At 41.7% G+C, this 22,060-nt stretch overlaps 1 protein-coding gene across 1 annotated transcript; it reads left to right on the plus strand.

The window, feature by feature from the left end:
- Positions 1-551: 551 nt before the first annotated feature.
- On the plus strand, positions 552-1,927 carry LOC147899168 (microbial Terpene synthase-like protein 13). Its single transcript, XM_087378665.1, has one exon. It carries the CDS (start codon positions 591-593, stop codon positions 1,773-1,775), a length of 1,185 nt encoding a protein of 394 aa, XP_087234791.1. The 5' UTR covers positions 552-590; the 3' UTR covers positions 1,776-1,927.
- Positions 1,928-22,060: the final 20,133 nt, after the last annotated feature.

Below are 22,060 nucleotides of genomic sequence, written 5' to 3' on the forward strand. Positions count from 1 at the left end.
AGGGCGTATATGCTTACTCCTTATATATACTGGCTCCTTGTAAAAAGTAGTCACCCATCGTCCAATGTCTCTCTCTCCCTCTCTCTCTTGTAAAAAGTAGTCCGCCAAAGCTGAAAGGGTATATATTGACTCTTTGTACAAGGAGCCAACCACCGACCAATCTCTTTCTCTCTCTCTCTCTCTTTCTCTGTCTCTCTCTCTCTTGCGGATGTGGTGTAAGAAAATGTCAACATCTGAAGGACAGAAAAAGGCAATGGCAATGTGCACATCTCTTTCAGCTAGCCCTCTATTCCCCTTATTACTTTCTTCTCTCTCTCTCTCTCTCTCTCTCTCTCTCTCTCGGTTTTCCTTGGCAGTCGTTACATGCATTGCAACTTTTATTCACCGCATAGTAACTTGTTAATGAATATGAAATTTAATGCCATTATAGAAGGTCGGCCCTTAAAAAATGGCTTCCGAAATTCCTTTACTTCAACACGTATGATCGACAGAGTGGCCTATATAAGTGTATGGCTGGGTGCTTCCACCTGCACTACTTACTCTGGGGCCTTCCAAGTCCTTTGCAAGCCACATTAGTCAAGCAAGAGAGCATGGATAAGCCAACCTTTTCGACTTTGCCTCAACTTGACCGCTCCGAGAAGATGCATCCCCCTACCCATCCCGAGAATGCCCCCCCTAAAATCGCCCCTCCTACTCAACTAGTAGACGCACGGAGTTTCTACCTTCCCCCGCTCCCTTGCTCGACGCTACCTAAATTGCATCGCCATTATGATGCTGTCCGAAAGGCCTACGACCCTTGGTTGATAGCTTGTTTGCAGCCACCAAATGAAGCATCCAAGCAGTTGCTCATTCAATCGAACGCCCCATTGTTTGTTTGTTTGGCAATGCCGGATGCGGTGCATCACAAGGTATTTCCCTTGTGTAAGATGATCGCCTTGCTGGGCATCCTGGATGACTTGAGTGAAGATTTGTTGCTTTTGGCCGACGATTTGACGTCAGGAAAGGAGTACTACGACTATATCCTGTCTCTGCTAGAAGGCCGGCCTTGCTCCTCCAACAATTACTTGAAGATCAGCGATCTACAGCAATTGTCCGAACAGCTGCTCTATGTATGGACAGAAATCCGCTCCTCCATGTCCTCACGGCTGCAAACGCGTTTCATTAACAGTGTGAAAGATTTCTTCTACGCCTTACTCCTGGAGTCTCGGTTGTGCCGAGAGAAAGGGATCGTCGATCTTGCAACTTACCAGTCTTTCCGGAAATTCAGCGGCGAGGGCTACGTATTCATGATCATGGCGGAATATGGTAACGATCTGGATCTAGAGGACGAGATTCTTGCGGATCCTGCTATTGTCAGGCTTCAAGAGCTCGTAGCTTATCACATAGCCTATGTGAACGACCTTCTATCCTTTCGGAGAGAATTTTGCGAAGGCCGATATCAAAATCTGCCATCCGTACTCTGCGTGCTCCACAATTACAGCCTGCAGGAGTCCATATACCAAGTCAGTAACATGATACACACCTTGGACGACGAGTTTGTAAGTTTGCAAAACAAGGTTCTGAATTCCGATCAGCTGGTCAACAGACCGGGGCTGAGGTCCTATGTGGATGTCTTAGGCTACGTGATGTCTGGGTTCTTGGAATGGGCTTATCAAACTGCGCGATACCACGGAGTCAACAATCGTCTCACGCTCCGACATGGATTGGTGAGCTTACTTCACCGAGATCGGACGTTGATCACCCAAACCGGCGCGTCGACCTTAGTACAGCACTAAGAAATAAGACAGCTTTGTTTATGGGTATAGTACGCTACTAAGTGTTCAAGCGGGGTGGGATGGGCTATGAGAGGCGAAAATTTGATCTTGTAAGTCTGTCTATATGTCACAAAATCTCACTATGTATGTGCTATGAAGTAAAATTTCCCTTGCTCAAGAAAAGGTGTTGCTAATCAATTCTTTAAAATCTATTTAGCAGAAGAATCCATAGGTGTATAAGGACATGATTATACCATTCTACAAAACAAAGAAAAGGTGTTGCTAATCAATTCTTTAAAATCTATTTAGCACCATAACTTAAAAAATGAAAATCTCTCTCTCTCTCTCTCACACACACACGCACACACACACACATACACACCCCAAAAAAGCATAACATGCATGTCGAGCACCATTTCTTGTCACTCATTCAATTCTTAGTCACATATTCCTCCTCATTTGCAAAAGATAAATTGTATGCACAAATGATGGGAAAGATGGGGAACCTTATCGAGAATGTTCCAATAAGTTATGTAATTACCTACACATATTTCTATACCTCAACTACTATTGTTCTCACCTGACAAAGATGGTATTGATGTGCTTTCTTTGGTGCAGCAGATTCCTAATGATGAAGGGATAACTTCTTTTAAGCTGCCTCCATCCATAAATGCCTTGGATTTGTACAATATTATCAAAGCTATAGACTTTATTAATGGGATGCATTTACAGCATGTGCACTCGCGGGGTTCACCTCTCAAAAAATTAATGTACAATGTGCATTCAAAACAAGGGATATTTTTATAAAATATATAAAATATGTATATATATATATATATATATATGTATGTATGTATATGTATATATATGTATGTATATGTGTATATATATATATATATATATGTATGTATGTATGTATATGTATATATACGTATGTATATGTATGTGTGTATATATATATATATATAGATATATATACGTATATATATATATGTATATATGTATATATGTATATATGTATATGTGTGTGTGTATATATATATGTGTGTGTGTGTGTGTGTACGTATATGTATATGTATATATATAATATTCATAGGAGCAAAATAAAAGATGGAGACTCACACACGGTTCCATACACAAACCATCCCTAACCATCACCCAAGGCGTAATACACAACACAACCTTAAGTCCCCCTTGGGTCTCCTAAGGCCTATAGTGAATGTATATCTTTTACCGTCACAATGACCCTAATCGTGTGGATGACAATTAGTATAAGATCATCCACGAGGTGTACCAAGTAGGCCTCAATTGCATGCTACAAGGGAAGAAAGGCATCTGCTAAATATGCCAAGAGGCCTCCACAACCCCTCGCCTCAACCACCTAGATGTTGTGCTTTGGTTAAGATCCTGCATGATCTCATGTACCACTCTGGCAAACCTCATCTTTGGGATAAGTAGATCGATTGACTTCTAAAGCCTCTAAATTTACCAAAGTGCCACAATACCCAGTTTGAACCTATATTTCTTCACTACAGGAGGACCTCTTTGGCCTGGACATAGAGGTGGCTGATGTGCTCTCCTTGGCATGGGTGTGGGAAGAGGTGGCTGCTATTGTAAAGAATGAGGGAGAGAGATAGGAGACTCAAGTTCAGCTTTCTTCACAACACACAAAAGAGAGAGGACACAAGGTTGGAGGGTGAAGCCTTTCTTCACTTTTGCACACAACAACAATACAATAGAAGAGGGAAATACCCTATATGTCAAACCTAGAATACGTGGTTCATATGTGAACCCAAACCAAAAACATACGTGGTAGTCTAACTACACCACGAGTACGACTAACATAGGCGGTGACATAAATGATAGTCATCCAGGAGATGTATCGGGGGTAGAGCTTGATATCTCAACACTCCCCCTCAAGCTCAAATCCATCTCACGTACACCAAGCAAGCTCCTAAATCTGCGAAGCTTCTCGGTACCCAATGCCTTCGTAAAAATATCAGCCACCTGCTCCTCAGAGCTGACATAGACAAGATCAATCTCACCAGCTAGAACCTTCTCTCTCACAAAGTGATAATGCACCTCAATGTGCTTCGTTCTAGCATGATAAACTGGGTTATTAGCAAGCATGATGCTGCTAATGTTGTCACAATGAATGACAACTGCTGCATGAATTGACTGTCCCATATCTGCAAGTAGCTTCCGTAACCAAGCTACCTCACATGCAACCATTGCTGCACCCCTGTACTCAGCCTCTGTGCTCGACAAGGCAATTGTTGGCTGCTTCTTGCTGCTCCAACTGATGGCACCACTCCCAAGGGAAAACATAAAACCACTAGTAGATCTCCTGTCTGAGACACTACCAGCCCAGTCAGCATCTGTGTATCCATGTACCTGTAATGCACACCCAGCTTCATAAAACAGTCCATAATGCAATGTGGACTTCACATACCGCAGTATGCGCCTAGCCGCATCCAAATGTGGCTTCCTCGGTGCCTGCATAAACTGACTCACCAGCCCCACAGCATAGCTCAAATCTGGTCTGGTTATAGTCATGTAAATCAAGCTACCTACTATGCGCCTGTACATAGTAATATCTTCAAGAAGCTCACCTGTCTCTGCATTGAGCTTCACATTCTGCTCCAATGGAACAGAGATAGGCTTACAGCCTGTCATCCCATATTTGGACAGCATGTCCAAACCGTATTGCCTTTGCAACAGCCATATCCCACTCAGGGATCTAATAACCTCAATGCCCAAGAAGTAACGCAGCTCTCCCAAATCCTTCATCTCAAATTTCTGCTTCAACAGCAGCTTCACTTCATTAATGTCTGCATCACTATCACCTGTAATAATCAAGTCATCAACATAGATGACTATAAGCACAATCCCTCTGTTTGTCCTTTTCACATAAAGTGAAAAATTTGAATTGGAAATCTGAAATCCAATAGTGACAAGATATTGCCCTATCTTGTCTGACCATGCCCTCGGCGCCTGTTTTAAGCCATACAAGGCTTTGCGCAACCTGCATACAAAATCGGGATGTGAATTATCCTCATAACCTTCCGGCTACATCATATAAACCGCTTCCTGCAAATCACCATGCAAGAAGGCATTTTTCACATCCATCTGATGCAAAGACCATCCCTTTGCAGCAGCCATAGCAATTACTGCTCTCACGGTTGCCATCCTTGCAACTGGGCTGAAAGTTTCCTCATAGTCAATTCCATATGTCTGTGCAAAACCTTTGGCAACCAATCTTGCCTTGTACCTGCTAACAGACCCATCAGCATTGTGCTTTACTTTGTAAACCCACTTGCAGCCAATAGCCTTCTTATCATGAGGCAAAGGCATCAAATCCCAAGTGTGGTTTGCATCCAAGGCAGCCATCTCTTCATCCATAGCTGCTTCCCAATTTTTATGCCCTGCTGCATCCTCAAAACATGTGGGCTCTGGCTCCTCTAGAACCTTGACCATATAAGCATAGTGATGTGCTGTATACCCATCATATCTCAGCCTGTCAACTGGATACTTAATACGAGTGGACCTCCGTACAACTGGATCAGTTGCAGGAGTCTTTAAATCATGCCTGCTTTTCCTTGCACCAGGTGTAACAACAGAAGGAATCCCAAGTTCCTCATCAAGGCTCATTTCAGAGCCGCTTGACTCTCCATCAACATGAGAGCTACCAGCAGACACATCAAACACTGGAGCATGGTCTACTTTTTCTTTTCCCTTATGTGATACCTGCACAACACTATCAGGGCTGCCATGTGACGATTCACTAGATCTCAATCTCCCTGTCCATGCATTAGATCCACTAGTAGAGGACTCTCTGGGTCCACTCAAGGCTTGAGATTGCTGCTCTACATTTATTGCAGCATTCCCATTTCCTGCATCTGCATCTCCTACCATAACAGTTGGTGCATACCAGCTGCTCATTTCATCAAAAACAACATCTCTGCTCACTTGCATTTTGCAGGTGGAAGGGTTATAACAGCGATACCCTTTCTGGTGCTGAGCATATCCAATAAAGATGCATTTTTCTGCCTTTGGATCCAGCTTTGTTCTCTTCTCATCAGGAACATGAACATAAGCTATGCAACCAAATACCTTCAAGTGAGAAATATCTGGTTTTTGGCCTGTATACATTTCTTCAGGCGTCATGCCATGGACAGCTGCAGTGGGGGTTCTGTTCATAATATAAACAGCAGTTGCTACTGCTTCAGCCCAAAAATAATCAGGCATATTTTTCTCATTTAGGATCGCCCGTCCTACTTCTGCAATATGCCTGTTCTTCCTTTCTGCAACCCCATTCTGCTGAGGGGTAGACCTGCATGAGTACTTCCTTTGAATTCCCTGTTCTTTCAGATATTCACAAAATTCTTTTGAAAAGTACTCTCCCCCTCCATCAGATCTTAGCACTTTAATATGCACACCTTTCTCTTTTTCAACCATGGCCTTAAAAGCCTTGAAATGGCTGAACACTTCACTTTTGTGCTTCATAAAATAAATCCACACCTTCCTAGTGTAGTCATCAATAAACGTCACATAATAATGGCATCCACCAATAGAAGCAGCTTTGGTTGTCCAAACATCTGAATGGATCACTTCCAAAGGTCTTCTGCTCACCTTAGCATTTTTGGGAAATGCATGTCTGGCCTGCTTACCCATTTGGCATGCTTCACATACCTTTTGCATTCCCTCAACTCTGAATTTAGGCAAACCTGCAACAATGTTTTTCGTTTGCATAGATTTCAGCCTTTGTATATTCACATGCCCAATGCGCTTGTGCCATATCTCAATATCTGCAATGACACCTCTCCCATGTGCAAACATAGCAGCTTTTACCTTAGGCATATCAACATCCAAGGTGAACATTCTGCCATTTTTATTGCCTTTCGCAACCAAGCGGCACTTATTTTTCAAGTCCTCAACAAAACATCCATCAGGATTAAATCTAACCTGCAGACCTTGCTCAACCAGCTGGCCAACTGAAACCAGGTTCTTAGTGATTTTTGGAACATGAAGTACATCTGCCAAGTACTTCGTTTTGCCATCCTGCATAGCCAATGGCACTTTACCAACCTGCGTAATTGGGTGCGCAGTATCATCACCTGTTTCAACATAACCTGGCTTATCCAAATTTCTAACATCATGAAACCACTCACCATGACTGGTCATGTGGTTAGAGGCACCTGAATCAACATACCAAACATCATTGCAAGCTGCAGCATCTCCTGACATGGAGTTAACCATATGCTGCATCACAAAAAGGTGCTCATTTTTGTCGTCACCATGCCCACTTGATGATGCATAGTTGCTTTGCTGCAACTTCCCACTTTTGATGTCATTCTGTTTTTTATAGCATGTATTCTCCTTGTGTCCAGGCTTTCCACAATAATAGTATTCTGTGCTGCTATTTACTTGGTTCCTTTGCCATGAACCACGGCCTCTTTGGCTCCCCCTGCCTCTAGAACTACCACGTCCTCCTCCATAGGACTGGTTTTCCTGTTGTTGTTGTTGGTTCTGATTTCCTGCACGGCCACCAAAACGGCCTCTTCCTCTACCCCTGCCTCTACCTGTATTCGAGTAGAAAGCAGTCTCTTGAGAAGTTGAGGTGGCTGAACCACCATTCCTTTGCTCTTCACTCAGCAAGAGAGCAATAAGTTCCTGAAAATCAGGAAATGTTTCACGGACTCCAATGGATGTCCGAAATTGTGCATAATCTTTCCCAAGACCATTCAAGGTCACGGACACTAAGTCCTCATCATCAACAGGTGCTCCAATGGAGGCAAGAGAATCTGCAAGGCCTTTCACCTTCAAGGAATACTCATTTATATTCAGATTTTTCCTTTGCACATTGTGCAACTCCTGCTTTAGCTGCATCTTTCGTGCTTTGGTATTTGTGCTATACAGCTTCACCAATGTGTCCCATGCCTCCTTAGGCGTCTCTACATCCTGTATATGCACAATCATAGAATCTGAAATGCTAACAGACAGCCAATACAGGCATTTTTTGGCTTTTTCATGCCATTCTTTAAAGGCCTTCAATTCAGCAGGAGTAGGAGCAGCACCCAAAACTGGTTCTGTAGTTTCACCACTGATGTAATCCCAAACTCCCTTTCCCATAAGGAAGTTTGTCATCCTGAACTTCCATGCTTGGAAGTTGTTCTTGTCAAGCTTCTCACTGACAATGGTAGACAGATTCTCAGACATTTTACAAATCACGAATTGCAACAGCAACCTGTAAACACAGCAAATGCCTCACAAGGGCAAATAGCAAAACTTCTGCGAAAAGCCTCACAGGGGCAGATCTGCAACACTGACGAAAGTGGTATTTCACCACACAGTCACTTCCTAGTGACGATTTTGCATCAACAGGCAACAGGCATGAATCTGCAACTCCCAATATCTCTGCACACAGGCATACGATGCAATTTCTAAGGCACCTTTCCACCGACTAGCCGCGCGGTGGTCGCACAGCAAAAACAGGGCCTTTTTCTGAGTGCCTGCGAAGAACTTGCGCCTTCAAAATGGGCCCCAAAACGGCCTCAAATATACTGCGCTCTCGCCACACCGCGAAGGGCCTCTCAATCTGAAACAGTGCACTCCTGCACTTCTGGCTGTGCTACCTGCAAAGATTTGCTCCCAAACTCGAAATAGGAAAGCAACACTGGTCCTCTTACCAGGACACCACAAACTTGGCTTGCTTTCTTGAGCTCCTTACCTCGAACAAGGCTCTGATACCATGTAAAGAATGAGGGAGAGAGATAGGAGACTCAAGTTCAGCTTTCTTCACAACACACAAAAGAGAGTGGACACAAGGTTGGAGGGTGAAGCCTTTCTTCACTTTTGCACACACAACAACAATACAATAGAAGAGGGAAATACCCTATATGTCAAACCTAGAATACGTGGTTCATATGTGAACCCAAACCAAAAACATACGTGGTAGTCTAACTACACCACGAGTACGACTAACATAGGCGGTGACATAAATGATAGTCATCCAGGAGATGTATCGGGGTAGAGCTTGATATCTCAACAGCTATTTGACTCCCTAGGGGTGTCCTTGAGCTTGAATCTCTTTTTGTGCTTGCGCCTCATGAAAAATTTGCTCATTTAATTGATTTTGTTTCATCCTCTGCTCCCTTCATTGCTAGAACTCCTCTTTGGCTTCTTCTTTGGTCTTTGAATCATCTCTTCTTCTTGAATTTTCTTCCTTCACACTAGAATCTTCTACCAGTGTCTCTTGTTAAAGGTGGGGGATTATTGAGTGTGTCCTCATCATTTGATGGCAGCTTCTCACCCAGATTCCTCGCCTTCTACTTGGTCTTAGCCGTGGGGGATGGAGAGAGAGAGAGAGAGAGAGAGAGAGAGAGAGAGAGGGAGAGAGGGAGAGAGAGAGAGGGAGGGAGAGAGAGAGAGAGAGAGCGACCTACCAGACCACCACCTACCATCCCCTCGGAATAATAATAATGTTTAATCGGGTGCTACAAGCTCTCCAAGACTCACTTGAGTCCTTGGTGAGCAATTTTGAAACAATTCACATGGCATACCTCTCCCCCCACCAATGAGGGGAGGGGGCCACTTTTTGAAATTTGAATTTCAAATTTTGAATCTCCCTCCCTCCCTCTCTTTCTCTCTCCCTCCCTCCCTCCCTCCCGCACTCCCTCCCTCCCCCTCCCTGCTCCTCTCCCCTCCTCCATCTTGCTCCTCCTCCTCCCTCCTCCCTCCTCCCTCTCCCCTCCTCCTCCTCCTTCTAGCTCCTCCTCCCTCCTTCCTCTCCCCTCCCCAAAGAAATAACCTAGGATGAAGAACAAAATGCAATCACCCTTTTTCATACTGTTACGCTCTAGCCGAGGTAGCATGACCTCGGAAGAATCAGTCGACATTTCCCTTATAGGATCTATCTTTGTAATATATGTGTTTGCGCTTTATGTAAATGATCGGGAGGGATTAATGTCAAGGTCCTAGGTGAGGGCTGATAGCACCAGACTAGATAGATCTGAGACCAAGGGCCTAGTGCAAAGATTGTGCCTAGGGGCAAGGAATTAAATGCATCCCAAGAGAGGGGTGAAATGTTGCATTAGGAAGGCCCTATATGGATGACATGTGGCATCTAGATCTATCTAGGGATTTGGGGTCTGTCAAGGCTAGTGAGAGAAGTGAAGAATGTGAGTTTTTTACGTGATTTTCGATATAGCTCTTTCTCTCTTGCTGGGAAGCTTTGGCAGAATTGGCTGGGTTGGAAGATTAAGGTGCTACTCCCGTGATCTGCAACAGAGATTAGGATAGTAAAATCTGGTTACATTTGGTATCAGAGCACAAGGCAAAGGAAGAGGTTCGTGAACTTTGACGGAAGCTAGGGACGAATACGTGGTTGTAATGACGAACTTCAGGGGTGAATTGCTGAGCGTGACGTCCGACGGAGACACAGACAGGGAGACACAGACAACGATGAAGATGGCGAGGTGACTGGTCGTGATGAAGGATTGCAGGCACACGACCTGTGATTGAGTGGCGTGCACGATCTATGACGATTTAGGTGAGGCGCTGCTTAATGTGAGGCGTTGCGCGGTGGTTTGGAAGAAAAGACCGTATTAGATAATTCGGGAAAAACCCAATTCCCAGAATGGCAATTTTGGAAGAAATTGTAGCTCCCCTCAATAAAAAAACAAGAGAAATATGTGAAAATAGACTAGATAGCCATTCATGAAGTGTGAAATATCAACTACATTCTCAAATAATAAATAGAATATCAGTGTCTAAACTACGTTATCATCAACAAAATAATAAACTTTGAAACCCATTTGAGTTAGATTCATCTCGTGAGCCATAGTGATGTTCAAAAACACCTTCATAATTCTGGAATTTCCATTGATATTGAGACTCGCTTTTGTTGTGAGCATTCTCATTTGAAAATCTCCAAAACACCGTTTACAAAATGTAGAGTGTAATTAATAACCATGAGTATTGCAATGAAAACGCACAGGCTCTTTAACTTAGTAAGATATGTAGTTGATGGAAAATCAAGATATGTAGTTGAGGAGAATGAATGCAAGATATGTAGTTGATGGAAAATCAATGGGCAATGACAAGCATTTGATGTAATTTAGGTGGCAATGACAATCATTTATTGTGCACTTTCAATTTTTGGACTGACTATCATTATTGTAAAATGATAACTTTACATGTCATGTTGATTACTCATTGCAAAGTAAAAAAGTACACTTTAGGATGGAAACATAACAACTTGTTGATACACCATTGAAATCCCTGAAATAAATCATGATTCCAAAGAAACTCTCAACCACTAGCGGAGAATGGCAGTAGGATAATGGCAAAAGTGCCAATGCACATGTGAGTTTAGGATTCCTTGTGCATGTTTTCAGGTCATGATATGAGATTGGCACCACTACCATTCTCCACTGGTGGCATTCTCCACAGAGATTGGCACAATTCCATATGATCTCTGCACATGGGAGTTTAGGCTTCTCAATGACTTTTCTTAGGGCCTAATAAGAGATTGGCACCACTGCCATTCTTCACTTGTACAAATGTTTACCCTACTATTCTAGGAGGGGTATTCCAGTGATCATAGGAGAGTGGTGTCCGATTCCAATCCACATGTGAGTTTGACGATCTCAGAGACTGACACAATTCCATATGATCTCTACACAACGGAGACAGTGATCACTACATAAAAGAATGCACATGTGAGTTTAGGATTCCTTGTGCACCACTGCCATTCTCCACTGGTGGCATTCTATAATGGCAAAACTGCCAATCCACATGAGTTTATGATTCCTTGTGCTTGTTTTCAGGTCATGGTATGAGATTGGCACCACTACCATTCTCCACTGTTGGCATTCTCCACAGAGATTAACACAATTCCATATGATCTCTACACAGCGGAGACAGTGACCACTACATAGAAGAATGCACATGTGAGTTTAGGCTTCTCAATGCCATTTCTTAGGGCCTAATAAGAGATTGGCACCACTACCATTCTCTTGTACAAATGTTTACCCTACTATTCTAGGAGGGGTATTCCAATGATCATAGGCGAGTGGTGTCCGATTCCAATCCACATGTGAGTCTGATGATCTCAGTATAATTATGTAGGTGCTACCATGAGTTTGGCATCACTTCCATTCTCCACTAGTGGTTGTCTAGACAAACTAAACCTATAGATTGACATTCCAAGGCCTAATAAGAGATTGACACAATTCCATATGATCTCTACACAGCGGAGATAGTGATCACTACATAGAAGAATGAGCATGTGAGTTTAGGCTTGTCAATGCCATTTCTTAGGGCCTAATAAGAGATTGGCACCACTGCCATTCTCCACTTGTACAAATGTTCACCCTACTATTCTAGGAGGGGTATTCCAATGATCATAGGAGAGTGGTGTCCGATTCCAATCCACATGTGAGTTTGATGAACTCAGAGATTGACACAATTCCATATGATCTCTACACAGCGGAGACAGTGATCTCTACATAGAAGAATGCACATGTGAGTTTAGGATTCCTTGTGCATGTTTGCAGGTCATGTTATGAGATTGGCACCACTACCATTCTCCACTGGTGGCATTCTCCACAGAGATTGACACAATTCCATATGATCTCTACACAGTGGAGACAGTGATCGCTACATAGAAGAATGAGCATGTGAGTTTAGGCTTCTCAATGCTATTTCCAATTCCCAATTCGGGGAAAAATTCAATTTCCAGAATGGCAGTTTTGGAAGAAATTGTAGCTCCCCTCAATGAAAAAACAGGAGAAATATGTGAAAATAGACTAGATAGCCATTCATGAAGTGTGAAATATCAACTACATTCTCAAATAATAAATAGAATATCAGTGTCTAAACTACGTTATCATCAACAAAATAATAAACTTTGAAACCCATTTGAGTTAGATTCATCTCATGAGCCATAGTGATGTTCAAAAACACCTTCATAATTCTGGAATTTCCATTGATATTGAGACTCGCTTTTGTTGTGAGCATTCTCATTTGAAAATCTCCAAAACACCGTTTAAAAAATGTAGAGTATAATTAATAACCATGAGTATTGCAATGAAAACGCACAGGCTCTTTAACTTAGTAAGATATGCAGTTGATGGAAAATCAAGATATGTAGTTGAGGAGAATGAATGCAAGATATGTAGTTGATGGAAAATCAATGGGCAATGACAAGCATTTGATGTAATTTAGGTGGCAATGACAATCATTTATTGTGCACTTTCAATGTTTGGACTGACTAGCATTACAAAAAAATAACTTTACATGTCATGTTGATAACTCATTGCAAAGTAAAAAAGTACACTTTAGGATGAAAACATAACTTGTTGATACACCATTGAAATCCCTGAAATAAATCATGATTCCAAAGAAACTCTCAATTTCTAGCCCCAAAGAGAATGGCACCGGAAAGAATGGCACGAGAGACACTGTAGTTATGAACATGTTTGCATATTATTCACACACAACAATTACGCACCAATTTACATAGTTGGCAAGAAAGTAGTAATTCCCATAAGTAATGATTGTATAAAGATATACAATGTTGTTATTCAAAACTCATAGTCTGCAAATAGCTCCTCTCCTGCATGTATATCATCTATGGATTCAATACAAATGTGACCATATTCTGCAATATCTATGTTCATCATGGGGTCATACCAAGGTGGAACATCAGGGGAAAATACATAACAAACATTTGGCTTTACATTGGTATTTCTATTGCTGTTAATAAATCCTGCCACATTGCCATATTGAACATCACCAACAATATGCACCATATCCTTCATAGGGACAGTAGGGTCCTCTTGGATTGAGTACTTCTTTAGCCTTGGATGAATTCTACATAATTCCTTCCAGTCTCTGTAGGAGTACTTGTCACCTCCATAATGGAGAATAGTAGTCCCTCTCTTGATGGAGCCATGCACAAACAAGCCCAAGCCAGCTCCTGTAATGGTTGACTCATGCACCTCGAAAGCCACATTTTTTATCCAGAACACTTCGTTGATAGGGACAGGTAACTTTGGTGGTCCAAATGGATCTCGTTCTGGTATGTACCTACTCAAGCTTGATTTGAACGTACATCTATCTACATCACAAAAGATAAATTCAATTAGCTACAACAACAGTTATATATATTGAGATAAAATCAAAAAACACTTTGACATATGTACCTTCATGAAAAATACGCATTCTGTAGTCGGGTTATGTAGCCCTTAGCAATGTATTTCTTGATATAGCGACCTTTGTACCCTAGGTCTATAGCCAATTGAGAAACTTGCATAGCATTCATGCTAGAGAGTTGCGGAGCGTTCCTTAAAAGTCTTATTTGGGATGCATTGAGTTTAGGCACCTGGCCATCACCACCATGGGTTGCCCTACCACCTATATCCCTCTCTCTTAGTTGATCTGCAAGAGGAAGATTTCTTGTTTTATATTCCATTCTTGACCATGCATGATTTTCCTCCCTCCATTCATCAATTACTTTTTGGACAAGGTTGAAATCCTTATGCCCCTCCATCACAGGTAATTGTCCATACCGATTTGTCTCAATCATGCTGCGCACATCTCTAGTCTCATCGAGTTGTAGTAAGTACGGCATCAACTCTCTCAGTAGAATATTATCATCCTTGTCTTGTACATCAAACGTTGAAGGAAATATGCAATTTGATGGAGGGCTAATGCAAGCCTTGTATGGGGAGTCATCAACAAGAATTGTCCTTCTAGCATCACATCCAAATGCCTTTGAGATTTTTGCTAAGGGTTTGAACATTGCCTCAACACCAACCTTGTCAGGCCTATTTATCCTTGTCTTACTATAAGTGTAGCATCCTTGCTGAGACCATATAACAAAGAAAGGGAGGCTCTCATTTGCATAATTTTGCAGCTTTCCTACCATATCAAGTACGTTATGCTCCATTGCAGTTGACCAGATACCTACATTAAATCTTTGTAGCAAGATTTTAAGAAATTCTATGCACCCAGGACGAACAACCATATAACTATTTTTGCCATGCATAATAGACGGATGTATTGGAGACTTGAATAGGCAGCGACTTAATAACAGGCCATTCAAGTCTAATATGATTGTTAATCGTGGCATATCCAAAGAAATTATATGTGGATATAGATCCAAATTCTCCTTGAAGTTGCTGGCTTCTGACTCATCCAAATTGTCAGGTGCTATGATTTCATGCATGTTTGCAACAACAATAAGATTATCTAGTTTTGTCCCCAATGTTGAGACAGTACATTCATCCATGTTCTCTTCTAAGAGTATAGGATTCGTGATATTCCTTGCAATTTTCTCCATTTTTGGGGTTATGTTTTCTTCTATACCTCCTGCATCCATCGCGTAATTGATAGTCTCTATAACTGGTGGTATGTTGTCCTCTACATTTGATGTCTCCACATCCTTCCATGCATCATTGGTCCCTGTGGAAGTTGAGGAATATAGAAATATTTTGATTCTTTAGAGTGTATTCAACAATGTCGAAGCACAAAAGCATATGAAACTAATAAATAACAATAAAGTATGAACATTATCCATCGTTGTTCACTGATTCCATTGTATTTTTGGGGAATGGCAAAAGTGCCAATCTCTCTAAAGGTCAATTGAGAATGCAAATAGTGCAACCTTTCTCTCTGAACTCATAGAGAGAATGGCAATAGTGCCATTCTTCTCTTGGGGTGGTGCTAGTGCCATTTTACATATAAGGTTATGGAGAATGCCACTAGTGCCTTTCTCTATACCCTCATTGGGAGGAGAGAATACTACTAGTGCCTTCCCCATGTCCCAAAAGAAATGTACAATGCATGATCTGAAAGCATAGATACTGTATTACTTTGGTCCAATAGATTTGTAGAAAGCACCCAAATCAAAACTTTGGTAGCATAGTTAATATTATACAATTTTTAATCTTTGTAATGCTTTCAACTAACATAGATTCAAGAAAGGAACATAACAGTATTACCATTTCTACATAACCACAAAGAGAGAATGGCACTAGTGCCATTCTCCATATGAGGTCGCATAAAATGTTAATAGTACCTCTTATGTATAACCCGACATAGGGAGAATGACACTAGTACCATTCCCCATGTCATTATGTCACACAATTTTATCATACCTAATGTTTAATATCTTTAATATGATGAGAGTATGTGTAATCGAGAAAATCCATAAAAGTCATATTATTTTGAAACTGAATACACAAGGCATAAATGAGTAGCTAAAGACCTTGCTCCAAATCTTCCAATGTAATCTTTGGGATAGCTTCAAGATCTGCTTCAGTTAAAGGTCGCAAGTCTTCAATGTGATGCTCACCCTCTTTAATTCCTTCATCGATAGGTGAATCAGCTCTATGTGTCTCAAGAGGCCTCTCAATGCTAGACCAAATCTTAATATGGGGATTATTTGATGCATGTGCCACACACATAGCCTCGACCTCTGTTGCCTGTTGGGATGTCTTCACCAGCGAGATCACTTTTCTTTTGCTTGACAATGCTTGTAATGCCACACATCCATTAGTAAAGACGTCAACAACAACTTCATGTTCCCTACTACAATAGCACCTGATGCACTCCTTGACGATGCCATGCTTCACAACTGCCTCTTTTTCATACTCATCGTCCTCATCAGAATAAAGAATATTGTCCTCAATTATTGTGTATGGCCTTGTGATTTCTAACATGTGCTCAAATCCATCAAACCCATCATGTGAGCTGACAAATGACAAAAAACAGAAGGTCTCAGACAAACCCTTTTGTGCACTATCCGATTCATGGATAACACCCACAAACCTTCTATGCCAAAATCGAGCCTCTATCATTGCTTCCTTGAGATTTACCATCTCTGTCATTGTCATAAATGATAGCAATACATACTGTGACGGAGTGGCAACGGTCTCCATCAAGCCACAGAGCAACTTCTTGAAGGCAGCCTTATCCCAACACATGCCTTTGGCAGATCCCTCTAAGGTGTCAAGCACACACAAGCTGATTGGAAGTTGTCCCTTGGAGTGACGTGTTAGAAAGCTCTCCCCCTCCATCTCCATGTTCACTTGAATAATTGTCCAAGGAAAACAAGATTGTGATGTAGACTTGTTACCCTCTATTGAACTAATCACCCAATCAACATAGATTGACGCGGCTTTTGGGAAATCAGGTGTGGACTTGCCAACTTGCAGCTTCTCTTTGACCCATGACTCACATGAACCCTTGAAGCTCTGATAAACAATTGAATCAATTTTGAAGTAAGTTGCAAGGGCATCCCATGTTTGATGTTGGGGTGAAGGGTGACGTGAGTTGAACTCCTTGATGAGCGCTTCTTTCAGGGCTCTATCATGCTTAATCTCCATTGCCCGTTGAGACATTTCAATGGAGTCCTTGTCTTTGCTTGACTTGACCAAGACTATTTCTTTAGACTCAATCTCTGCTTGAAGTGCACGTACATCTTCGTCTTCCAATCCTAGTAGACACCTCATATATGTTATTGTGGGATTTCGACCCTCAAGATCACCCTGCTTCACCAATGTCAAAATCCTAATCCATTGTTCGTAGATGTCATCATCGTATGTGACCATGTGTGTGTCCTTGGTAGCAAAGTTTGCGCCCATCGATACGCTTGCAACTCCTACAAAATTCTGTATAAAAAATCAAAATCATCTTAGACATTCTTCTAATCCAAATCATGTAATAGAGATAATAATGACACTAGTGCGATTCTCCCATTACCATGTCAAAAGCATGACTTGGTAACTAGAAGAATGGCACTAGTGCCATTCACACATCAAGGAATTGACACTACTATCATTTCTTTTACAAAGCCATAAACATTCTTGAAATAAAAAATTCATACAAAACAAAGTTTATTACTTACATCCCAACTTTGTCGATCTTTATGCCCTTTGACAAGGCCTTGGGCTGGTTTCTTTGGTCGTCTGAATGCAATCCACTGTGCCCTTAGGTGTTGTAAGATATCGATATATGGTTGATTTTTCAAAACGGTCTGTGCCTCCATGTTGGCCATTGATGATATCTTACAACTTGCTTCAACTGGTGCATTGACAACAATTCTCGCCTTCCTCCGTGTATAGAAACCTTTTCGTTGATTGAAGGCTTCTCCATGTGCTTTAGTTATAAATATCCTTGCAGCATAAATTGAATGCTGCCCTGCGAGAATCCAATAATTATACTCCTTTAACTTTTCCACCTTTATCTCTTCCTTGCACATCGGAGTATTTGTGCCTATGTGGTAAGGCATAAGATATGCACATGTTGCAGGAGGTCGTGCATTCATTGCAAAACTCTTGACCAAGTCACTAACATAGCTGAGGGTCAACGTCCTGTACACATATTGGCTTGGTGCTCTAAAGCAATTCATCACTGGGATCAACACCTCAAACTCCAAACCAAATGGGAAGTACTCTACGTACTCCATCAAGCCTGTCATACTTGTGTCCTTCCTTTCCAATTTCTTTTGTAGTGCCTTAAAGTCAACATCTGGCTGGATTTTCTTATATAGGATGATAGTTGCTTCAGATGATTTCTCACCATGTCCTGTTATATGTGTCTCACCACTCCCCGTTGCATCACCTCCACTTCCAATTCCATCAGTGACTATTCCCGTACCTCCCTGTTTTCCTCCTAAAGTTGTCTCTTTGTCTTTAGCATCCAGTTTATCCCCAATGCTTGTTTTTCCATCTGACCTTATTTCCTTCTCACCTGTTGTTTCCTCCTCACCGGTCTCTATAGCCTTCTCTTTCAATGTGTTCTGAGACACTTGAGAGCTTGATCCAACAACATCACTTTTCTTGGTTCTTTTCGAAACTTTTCTACTCTTTTTTATATCTTGCTTTATCCCTTTTGTTACCAAATCAAAGCTTTCTAATATCTGTTGGTTGGTATAATTTTCTGGCTCATTAATCCAACCCCTAGATATCATCGTGTCCTCCCCAGTAGCATTCATCCTCGCATGATCAAAACAAGCAGGATCCAATTGATACACATTGCCTCCCAATGTATGAATTTGGAGACAAGGAACGTTGTCTTTCTCGGTATCCTTCATCTCTTGAACTTGTCCAACATCTTCAAAAGTTTTTCCTTGGATGTTCACAAAACAATGCACTTTATGAAGTTTTTGGAGTTCGTTATTGTATATATCCAAAAACCATCCTCTTCCAGAACTAACTCCATCATAAACTGACACCTCTCGAACCTTTCGCTTTCCCTTGCTAGCCATTCTTGCAATGTTCTGTTAACAAAAGAACCAAGGACACAATGAAATGTATAATAGAAAATCATAACTGTAGTAGGAAATATTACAACCACAATGCAACTTCTATTAACAAAATAACCAAGGCGAAGCAACTTATATATGCATTATGAAAAACTATACCAACACAGCAAGCAAATATACACAATGTCAATCTCCACATATATTGACACAATTCCATATGATCTCTACACAGCGGAGACAGTGAACACTACATAGAAGAATGCACATGTGAGTTTAGCATTCCTTGTGCATGTTTTCAGGTCATGGTATGAGATTGGCACCACTGCCATTCTCCACTGGTGGCATTCTCCATAGAGATTGACACATGCTTCTCAATGCCATTTCTTAAGGCCTAATAAGAGATTGGCACCACTGCCATTCTCCACTTGTACAGATGTTTACCCTACTATTCTAGGAGGGGTATTCCAATGATCGTAGGAGAGTGGTGTCTGATTCCGATCCACATGTGAGCGGAGACAGTGATCACTACATAGAAGAATGCACATGTGAGTTTAGGCTTCTCAATGCCATTTCTTAGGGCCAGCATGAGTTTGGCATCACTGCCATTCTCCGCTAGTGAATATCTAGCCAAACTAAACCTATAGATTGACATTCCACTAATTTTATTGGCCAGAGTAGGATAATGGCAACAGTGCCAATGCACATGTGAGTTTAGGATTCCTTGTGCATGTTTTCAGGTCATGGTATGAGATTGGCACCGTTGCCATTCTCCACTGGTGGCATTCTCCACAGAGATTAACACAATTCTATATGATCTCTACACAGCGGAGACAGTGATCACTACATAGAAGAATGCACATTACCACTAGCGAAGAATGGCAGTGGGATAATGGCAAAAGTGCCAATGCACATGTGAGTTTAGGATTCCTTGTGCCAATGCACATGTGAGTTTAGGCTTCCCAATGCCATTTCTTAGGGCCTAATAAGAGATTGGCACCACTGCCATTCTCCACTTGTACAAATGTTTACCCTACTATTCTAAGTTTAGGCATCACAATGCCATTGTCTAGGGCCCAATAAGAGATTGGCACCACTGCCATTCTCCGCTTGTACAAATGTTTACCCTAATATTCTGAGAGGGGTATTCCAAGGATCATAGGATAATGGTGCCCGATTCCAATCCACATGTTATCTGCATGAGATTGGCATCACTTCCATTCTCCACTGGTGGCAGTCTATATAAATTAAACTTGTATATTGACATTCCACAAATTTTATTGGTTGTAGTAGTATAATTGCAAAAGTGCCAATGCACATGTGAGTTTAGGATTCCTTGTGCCATTTTTAAGGTCTTGGTATGCTACCATTCTCCACTGGTGGCATTCTCCACAGAGATTGACACAATTCCATATGATATCTATACAGCAGAGACAATGATCACTACATAGAAGAATGCACATGTTAGTTTGATGGTCTCAGTGTCATTATGTATTTGCTAGCATGAGATTGGCATCACTGCCATTCTCCACTAGTGGTAATCATCACTGCCATTCCAATCATCATAGGAGAGTGGTGTTCGATTCCAACCCACATGTGAGTCTGATTATCTCAGTGTCATTATGTAGGTGCCACCATGAGTTTGGCATCACTGCCAATTTCCACTAGTGCTTGTCTAGACAAACCTAACCTATAGATTGACATTCCACCACATAGAAGAATGCACATTACCACTAGCGGAGAATAGCAGTAGGATAATGGCAAAAGTGCCAATGCACATGTGAGATTGGCACCACTACCATTCTCCACTAGTGGCATTATCCACATAGATTGACACAATTCCATGTGATCTCTGCACATGTGAATTTAGGCTTCTCAATGCCTTCTCTTAGGGCCTAATAAGAGACTGGCACCACTGCCATTCTCCACTTGTACAAATGTTTACCCTACTATTCTAGGAGGGGTATTCTAGTGATCATAGGAGAGTGGTGTCCTATTCCATTCCACATGTGAGTTTGATGATCTCAGTGTCATAGTGTAGTTGCAAGCATGAGATTGGCATCATTGCCATTCTCCGCTAGTGGTAATCTAGACAAACTAAACATATAGATTGACATTCCACTACATTGAAGGATGCACATTACCACTAGCGGAGAATGGCAGTAGGATAATGGCAAAAGTGCCAATGCACATGTGAGTTTAGGATTCCTTGTGCATGTTTTCAGGTCATGGTATGAGATTGGCACCACTGCCATTCTCCACTAGTGGCATTCTCCATAGAGATTGGCACAATTCCATATGATCTCTGCACATGTGAGTTTAGGCTTCTCAATGACATTTCTTAGGGCCTAATAAGAGATTGGCACCACTGCCATTCTTCACTTGTACAAATGTTTACCCTACTATACTAGGAGGGGTATTCCAGTGATCATAGGAGAGTGGTGTCCGATTCCAATCCACATGTGAGTTTGATGAACTCAGAGATTGACACAATTCCATATGATCTCTACACAGCGGAGACAGTGATCTCTACATAGAAGAATGCACATGTGAGTTTAGGATTCCTTGTGCATGTTTGTAGGTCATGGTATGAGATTGACACCAGTACCATTCTCCACTGTTGGCATTCTCCACAGAGATTAACACAATTCCATATGATCTCTACACAGCGGAGACAGTGACCACTACATAGAAGAATGCACATGTGAGTTGAGGCTTCTCAATGCCATTTCTTAGGGCGTATGCCATTCTCCACTTGTACAAATGTCTACCCTACTATTCTAGGAAGGGCATTCCAGTGATCATAGAAGAGTGGTGTCCTATTCCATTCCACATGTGAGTGATGATGATCTCAGAGATTGACACAATTCCATTTGATCTCTACACAGCGGAGACAGTCATCACTCCATAGAAGAATGCACATGTGAGTTTAGGATTCCTTGTGCATGTTTTCAGGTCATGGTATGAGATTGGCACCACTGCCATTCTCCACTGGTGGCATTCCCCACAGAGATTGACACAATTCCATATGATC

The sequence above is a fragment of the Dipteris shenzhenensis genome, chromosome 8, assembly GCF_047967505.1.
Source record: "Dipteris shenzhenensis isolate YYH24624 ecotype China chromosome 8, Dip_SZ_1.0, whole genome shotgun sequence".
Taxonomy (NCBI): Eukaryota; Viridiplantae; Streptophyta; class Polypodiopsida; order Gleicheniales; family Dipteridaceae; genus Dipteris; species Dipteris shenzhenensis.

What these genes read in the sequence shown, in the direction of transcription:
- LOC147899168 (XM_087378665.1), top strand. Translation starts at nt 591, where the DNA reads ATGGATAAGCCAACCTTTTCGACTTTGCCTCAACTTGACCGCTCCGAG.